Source organism: Thunnus maccoyii, chromosome 15 (genome assembly GCF_910596095.1).
Source record: "Thunnus maccoyii chromosome 15, fThuMac1.1, whole genome shotgun sequence".
NCBI lineage: Eukaryota > Metazoa > Chordata > Actinopteri > Scombriformes > Scombridae > Thunnus > Thunnus maccoyii.
This window is the reverse complement of record NC_056547.1, coordinates 6,057,641-6,066,133: the sequence shown is the minus strand read 5'-3', so window position 1 is coordinate 6,066,133 and position 8,493 is coordinate 6,057,641. Positions and strand designations below refer to the sequence as shown.

At 37.2% G+C, this 8,493-nt stretch overlaps 1 protein-coding gene across 1 annotated transcript in view; it reads right to left on the bottom strand.

Moving 5' to 3' along the window:
• Positions 1–8,493, bottom strand: part of LOC121913586 — a 46,100-nt gene that overhangs the window by 36,368 nt on the left and 1,239 nt on the right. Inside the window, exons 2-5 of the mRNA XM_042436261.1 lie at positions 7,625–7,891; positions 6,817–7,095; positions 6,430–6,732; positions 5,224–5,334 (exon numbers count right to left, since the gene is read on the bottom strand). Coding sequence (XP_042292195.1) covers positions 5,224–5,334; positions 6,430–6,732; positions 6,817–7,095; positions 7,625–7,891 — 960 coding nt within the window. The remainder of the gene's footprint in view (positions 1–5,223; positions 5,335–6,429; positions 6,733–6,816; positions 7,096–7,624; positions 7,892–8,493) is intronic.

Here is an 8,493-nt window from a genome sequence, read left to right as displayed (position 1 = left end):
TGTATGCTGTACAGGTGTTGTAGGGTGGAACAAAGGAAAAACAACTATGCAGGAGTGAAGAGAGAGACTCAACTGGCAGCTTCTCCAGCTTATATATATACATGAGGCACATCTGGCCCAGGTGTGTCCCATCATGTTAATCAGCCTGCCCTCAGGTTTCCGCCCCTGCAAACAGAGCACAGCAGCAGCAAGCAAAGCAGAGGAGCCGTCACATTACCAACAAAATAGTTTAAATATTCATGATTTAGTAACATTTTGTAAACAGAGGACAGAGACATACAAAGACATATTCAAGTTTAGTATAAATTAAATCTATTTATCAGAGCAATCTTTTTTTTCATTCCTCCAGGTACTCTGTACAGGTTCTGTCTCTTTGTGTGTTGATCTTGGGTGCAAGTGATTTATATAACTATTGATGGAGTAATCCTACTTTTAATCTCCTGATGCCATTTCTGATACCTAAACTCAGGATATTGGCTGATACAGAGTGCTGATCCACTACCAGTACTTCTATCTGTATTTCAGTTTAACATCTGGAAACCTCACTGAGTAGGTTCATTCTTCTATTCTTCTGTATGATAACATGAGGCTGTAGCTACACATAACTTCACTACATGTTGAGATGTTCAAAACTGACACTCTTTACACTTTTCAGACAAATCTTAATTATATTGTTCCAGAAGGTTTATAAAATTGTGTTGCATTGCATTGAATAAGATCAATATCAGCGCAGATATTGATCCAGTGTATCACACTGGTGTATCACTAACAACTAACACCAACACACACAAAAAACATGTTTTTATGAAGATCATTTTTATGTAGTTATGTTTTATGTGTCACAATTATGGGGTTGTAGTTTTCTGCAGTAATGTAATTATATGTCTGTCTGTCTCTGTCAGTAAGTTTTTGTCTTGACGCCTCTGTTTTTATACTGAAAAGCCTTCAGTTAGTCTGTGTTTGGTGTAGGTTGTCTGGTCCAGACATGTTCTCCATCTCACACTAGGTAGTTTTGATGTTTTTGTGATGAATGTCTTTATTAATCCAATTTACCAAACTTATTTAGGTAATATGTTACGTAAATCCATTTACATTTACATTTAAATTTACACTTTTCATTTAGCAGACGCTTTTATCCAAAGCGACGTACATATGAGACTGATACAACACAAGCAGGGATCTAGTCAGGAGACAACAACACCAGTAAGTGTCATAAAGCTTAAGTTTGGGCCTGACAGGTCGTAGATGCCAACAGGCAGTGCAACAAGGCAATGATTAGAGTGCATTGAGTGCATAGAAGTATGGGTTTTTTTTGTTTGTTTTTTTTGTTTTTTGTTTTTTTTGTTTGTTTTTTTCTCTCCCTACCATTAGCACATTTTATGTGTGTTTCACATTTTGTAATATGAATGATTTCCCATCTTCATTTGACATCTGAGCTGAGTTAAACTTTATATCATTAACCTGACTGTGGGGACTTCAAGAGGAAGTGGTGAAGTCCAAGACTGTCTGAGATGTTTGTTTTTGCTGACAGATGCAACAACTGCATTAAAAGTTTCTGAACGACATGAATGACAGTTTCTGCTGACATCAACACAACACTGATATTAGTGAAATGAGACAATATTGATCTATTAGCCTGTCCAGAAATTTTAACTGTCTCCTACTGCTGATCTGTTGAAAATAAAGATTTTTTAAAAATTTGTCTGATGATAATTTGCAAGTGCTTAAATCTTCAGTAACACAGTGGGAAAGTTATTTAGTCCTACATTTTAATTTTAGTTTTCACTTTAACTGTATTGGTCTGATCTTTCATGGAAACAGGCTGTTTGTAAGAATCTTGCTTTAACTGTTGAAAACTTTATATCAGGAAACTCTTTGTTATGTTGGAGGTGTGGAAATGCTCTGGCAGCTGTTTCTCTGTGTTGACCTCACATCTGACACATTTCAGAGTTATGTTGCTCTCTAGTGGTGATATAGGGAAAGACACACTCTCAGTCACAAAGTTCAGTGTACTCCATAAACAAATCAATATTTGTGGTAGGTATGTATTTTTGTAGTAGTATAAACTGTTTCTTTTATCCTCACACATTTTGACAACTGATAACATTTTAAAAAGTAAGCTCATGATTTCCAGGTATCAGGGACAAGCTTCACTAAAGTATTTCCCAAAACTTGGTACAAAACCTTTCAGCTATCAGTCAAAAGCACTCATTTCCACCTATGCAGTTTTAATAAATGGAAATATTTATTGAGTTCATGTTTGTCATGGGTCCTAATTTAAAGTATCACACAGATGCAGCAGACACAGATTTCTTCATGTGCTGATGACCCTAAATTTTCATTTTACACAGTATGCAAATCAACTGTAACTTTCCTAAAATAATAATAATGTTTTTTTTTCAGATGACATTACTTACATATGTAACTAATCTTTTTTGAGAAGAAATAAGTAAACATTTTGCTATGATGGTTGTTTCTTACAGCAGTTTATTCTACCAGTCGGTAGTCCTTGTATGTTTAATATGTTGGTAGGATGAAGCTTAAGCAGGTTTTCAGGTTTTTATTTAATAACTGAACAAATTGAACAAAAATGACACAAGAAAATGTAGCAAACCCTTTAGATAGAATTAAGTTCACCAAGTAAAAAACATAAACAAATTTAAAAAAAAAATTCTAATTTACATTTGACCTTATGTCACCTTCTGTATGTGACACATTGGAGGACTGTGACCCCCCCTAACAATCATGTTTTACATTTCACCAGCGAAAAGATGACCGATTAACAATTTATAATGAATCATTAAAACTTGAGTGCGGGACTTCTGACTCCCCCTCCTGGCAGTGAGAGTAAAGGGAGGCACTTGGCTGTGACTGCCTGACACAGACATGCAGCACACTCTCATGTGAAACCTGGATGACAGGCACAAAGAGAGGGCAGGTAAAAACGGATATGTTTTAATGGTCCACAGTTCCAGTATGCCAGTACACCACTGGCCATAACCTACTGTTGCAGTTGTAAAACGGTGAATAAATTGTTTCGAGCATCACAACCTCTGGAAGAGCCAAACGATTAAAACGGCCAGAGTGGGAATGTTGCGCCTGACATGAGATTTAAAACCTTTGTTGACTGTGAAATACAGAGAGATTTATTTGGCGGTGACAATGCTCAGTCAGCATTGTGTGAACTGGTTGGCAAAGGCTTGAAAGTAACAGATATTCATTTATATGTAAAAGTTCATTTATATAAAATCAATTTAGCCATTTTTGCAATAAAGTACATCTGTCAGATTAATTAGGTGTCAGAGGAACCTTAATTAATCCTCCAACACCAATAATCTGAGCATTAACAAAAACCTCACAATGACATCAACATTTATCAGCCACACGACAAATACAGGACATGTGAAGATGACAAATGTATAAGATACAAATATAAGCTCTAAAACGTGTTCATGCTTCATTATGCAAGTTTCAGTATTTAAATATTCAAAAATGTATTTATGTTGTGTGAAACTGTGGAAACATTTATAAATTTATGTGTAAAAAGAGTAACAGCTGTTACTTGGAGTGGAGGAGCGATGTGTGTCTTAAGACTAAGACATAAGTCACAGATATTTATACTTTGGTTAAAGTGGGTATGTAGTGTTTAAACCATGGGAATGGACTGTGCTTGTATAGCACCTTTCTAGTCTTCTGACCACTCAAAGCACTTTTACACTACAAATGACATTCACACACATCCATACGCTGAATGGTACAGGGGCTACTATACAAGGTCCCAACCTGCACATCAGAGGAAATCGAATCATTCATACACATTCACACACTGATGGCACAGCTATCAGGAGCAATTTGGGGTTAAGTATCTTGCCCAAGGACACATCAACATGTGGACTGGAGGAGCCGAGAATTGAACCGCCGATTTTCCAATTAGTGGACGACCCGCTCTACCTCCTGAGCCACAACCGCTCCCACAATGAAACAAACAGCAGAACAAAAATCATGTTTTCTCAACCGTCGTCTAGTGCAGAATCTTAATTAGTGTTTCTGAAATGAAACTGTCAAACTAATTGTTAGTGAAAGCATGAGTAGTTGAACATTTAAAGTTTTAGGTTTGACTCGCGTTAGAAGCAGAGGTTAAAGTGCTGAGTATCATCATGTCTCCCATTAGTTGACATAATGCTTATCATCATCAAAGACAGTACATCACATGACTAAGTGATATGAATTTGATATCTGAAGACAAAAGATGCCCCACTGGAGTAACGTTGTGGCTCTTTGGTGTCTGGTAGCTGCTGCAGTGATTCATCTCCACCAAAGGTTTGAGGAAACAGCTGGACAGCAGCATCAGTTCTCTCCAGATGTTGTTACTCCTGCAGTGGAGGATTCACATCAACATTAATGCTTCTATCAGCTCTCAGATAATCTTCACAGATATCATTCTTCACTGCATCCACTGACGACCTGAAACTCATAAATCTGATCTATGAATTCACATAGTTACGAATAGAAAGGAACCTGGACTTATTAGTGGTCATATTATATGTATGTTTGATTTTAGTCCAAAATATTAACTTGACTGAGAAATTCTGCCAAATCAGTCTTTTTAACAAAGACAGACTTTCAACATATTTATGAGAGTATTATTTCAGTATACTGTAGCTAGGTTCAGGAGGAGCAACAGAGAGATTCTTCATACAGTATCTGCACAGTGTTGATGACATGATGAAATACTCACTGTGAAGAGCTACATCTTTGACTGAAGATGGATCAGAGGATGATGAGTCTGAAGCTATAAAGGAAAACAAACTGTTTAATTTAAACTATAAACTGCATTTATCTGTACATAGAGAGAGAGAGAGAGAAACTGACAGAATACTCACAGTTTGCAGGGCTGAATCCTGAAATACAGATGAGAGATTACAATATTTCAAAATTTGAAATGTCAGAATTTATGAAAGCAAACAAAGAAAACACTAATAAATGTTTTATAGAAACACTGTATTAATTTCACTGATTTCTGCTTTTATTGCAAAAGATGAGAGAGTAACTCTTCAGTTGGAGATCACGTTACTGAACATCAGCCAGATTACACTGTTATTTGTTTTATTCATTCAGAATAAATATTTTCCTGAAATGTTAGTTTGAATTTGGTGCTGAAATATGCTAAAACAGTGCAGTTAAAATGGCTTGATGATGAGTAAAAGTATGTTTGTCTCTCACCATTATCTCTCCTTCTCCAGATGAAGACTCCAGTGATGCAGACTGCCAGGAGCAGCAGCAGTCCTACAACACCTCCAATAACACGACCAGCAGGGAACTCTGAGGGAGAAACTGGAACCAGAACAAAACATTCACAGTGCATCAAGTGCATGCCAATGCACTTTTGGTATTTTCACCTATAATAATGTATGATAATCATACATCATTATTGAAGATCACGTTTCTTATTTTCATCCCCTTAAAACACAGGACTTTCCCGTCGTGACACACAGACAGTTTGGGAATCCTGTGAGAGTTTTCTGCTGAGGAAACTTATTATTGTCCAGGATGTGCAGAGTTGTTAATATGAGTACAGCAGCTCAATTATACTGCCAAAAGCAGATGATGTCTCTTTCTAGGTGAAATTAATGTTACTGGACATGTTGATGTGATGGTTTAATTTGGCATCACAATAATTCATACAATGATCATCTGCAGGTGAAAACCACCTTAGTGCTTCAGACCTCTGTGTGTCCATCCTGTGTCTATGTTGTACCTGTTCCCTGTCTTTGTTGTATTACACCTTTTGTGTTTTTGTTATTGTAATACTAAAGCTTTGTTCTTTATGTTTTTCATCCTGTCATCTTTGAGTTGATCACCCTGTCCTCCCTGAAAGCTCTTGCTCTCTCCTGCATGGTCACATGTTTCCTCAGATCAGCAACAGTTCTAGTTTGTTCTTACTTGTTTTAATAAATCTTATTTTCACATACAAACAGTAGATTGTCTTGTGAGTAATCCCATGACAGTGCAATAAATGAAATACAAGTAAAGTAAAAATGTGGTCTAGCATTTTGCATGTTGTGTTTCTTTTTTCTGAAATTATGTTTTATGTTTAATTTGGTTAGATTTGTGACAGACCTGTGCTCCTAATCATTTGCTGGCACACCACTAAATTTGAACTGTTTTTTGTTGCATTCACTAAAGTAATTTTTAGTAGGTCATGTGCATAATGTAACAAGTAAGAAACAATATTTATTTGAATGAGCAGAACAGCAGTTTTGTTTGTTAACCCTGTAATTAACTAACCTTCAGCTCCAGAAAGTCAAGATTGTTTCGAACTCATTCAAATTGTAAAATCAGAGCTCAGGTTTAACATCTTCTAAATGTTCATGACAAATTACATGTACACATTCAATGAGCATTGTAAAGTCAGTATTCCAGTCTTACCACAGTTGGTTCTGATCACTGCTTTGTCCAGTTTGGTGACGATGTCGTCCTTCACACCAGAGAGATGAAACACACATTCGTACCTCCTCCAGTCTTCAGGTGTGACTGATGAAAGGTTCAGGTCAACACTCATCTGGAAGGATCCATCATGGTTGGGGAGGATCTCTCCGTGTTCCACGTCCTCATGAAGCTCCTCTCCATCTTTCCTCCAGAACATCTCGGCTCTGTGAGGGTAGAAACCTGTAGCGTGGCAGCTGACTGAAGAGGAGGGAGTCTTCTGGAGGAGAGACACTGAGGGAAGGTCTGGAGAGACAAAGGGGAGGGGGCAGGGGATGAGGGATAGATAATATTGTGTCCATGAAACTACATTAAGTCATGTGATTCTACCTGTTCTCAGTAGAGTACTATTCCCGTAGTCCAAATATCTCTTCACTAACTCAGGGCACTGCTCGGTGAGGAAGTAGTTCCACCTTTCATTGTTGGGTCTCTCTCTGTCTCGCCTGTATCTGGTGATGACAGCTTGTGGTTTTGAAGCGTTCCATGTCAGTGTGTTCAGGTCAAATGCTAAGAAGTCTTCTCCATCATAACCAAACCGAAGAAAACCATTAACCTCTCCAGTCTCATCATCCCATTCACAGCCATTCATCCTCTGGAAGATGTGGACACCTGAGAGAGAGTCAGAGTGCAGATTGAGATCCCACAGAGGGTTACAGGTGGCTGGAGCCTATGTGAGGCTGCATTTTAGAAAATGTCAAGGAACATGTGGAAGAGTCACCTCTTCATTGCAAGACCAACACACAGAAATACACAAACTGACATCAAGGGGCGAAGTAAACTTTCCAACTAAAACCGACCTGACCTGAATCATTCTGATGAAACCAAACACAAACACACACACACACACACACACACACACACACACACACACACACACAAAGGGTGGGATTCAAATGCAGGATCCTGTTCCTCAGTTTTTTTAGTGAATCCAGAACAGCTAGCAGGGAAGATATATACAATATTAATATTGACCACACATTTTGAAAGAATCCCTCACATTACATGGCTGGTAATAGAAGGAGGGGTATAAGGAAAGTATATATGCACATTTAGCAAACTGTGTATGTTTTTCAACATCTAAATATGTCTGTTTATAATTGAAAACACAACTTTACATTTTTACAGTACTTTTACTTACGTTCAGTTTGGTTCAGTTGCTGCTTCAGAGTGTTGATGTCAGCTTTGTATTTGTATTGGCTTGACAAACACCTCTGAGTGTACCACTCCAAATGTTGTGGATCATCTTCTATAAGTTTCTTTGCCCAGTCCTGTTTGACTTCTACTTTCTTACTGATGCTGTCACAGTAACCCAGTGGAACTTCATCAACCAACCCAACAACCACAAAATCTGGGAAGTTTTTGACTCCAGAGGACGTTGTGAAGAAAAACTTCAGTGAGTGTTTCACTGTAAGAGAAAAAAAGTTTGAAGGGTTTTGAAGTCCAGTTTTCATAAACATGCATTTATACATATTTATGATAATTACCTTTAATTACATTCAATATGTTGCCCAGCATGAAATCTCAGACACACAAAGTTAGTGATGAGCTGGTGATGAAAGTAGAACATCTACCAACCTAAGAGCCAGATATTATACTTGGAATGATTGAGACTAAACAAAAGCTAAAAGGAGAGTGAATATTGACCTTCCATTGGCCAGGCAGCCAAAAACACAACTCAAAACACAAATGAATGCTGGATATGTTAATAGGTAATTTTTTGTCAACACATTTGTCATAATGACTAAGACAGCTTTATTAGCCTTAACAATCATCATTTTATATAAGGTTAGTAATGACTACATATACATTCAAGTGTAAATCTAATCAAAATGTTAAATCTTGATATAAATATCTGTACACTGCTATGAGATTCCTGAAAGTGGAACAACATATGGTGAGCAAAGCATATGAATTACAACTATTTATCAGTGTTTTCCCCAGTTTGTCTTATTTTACTTGAATAGCGACAAAATATCTTCTAAATCGTTAGAAATTGTGTTATTTTAA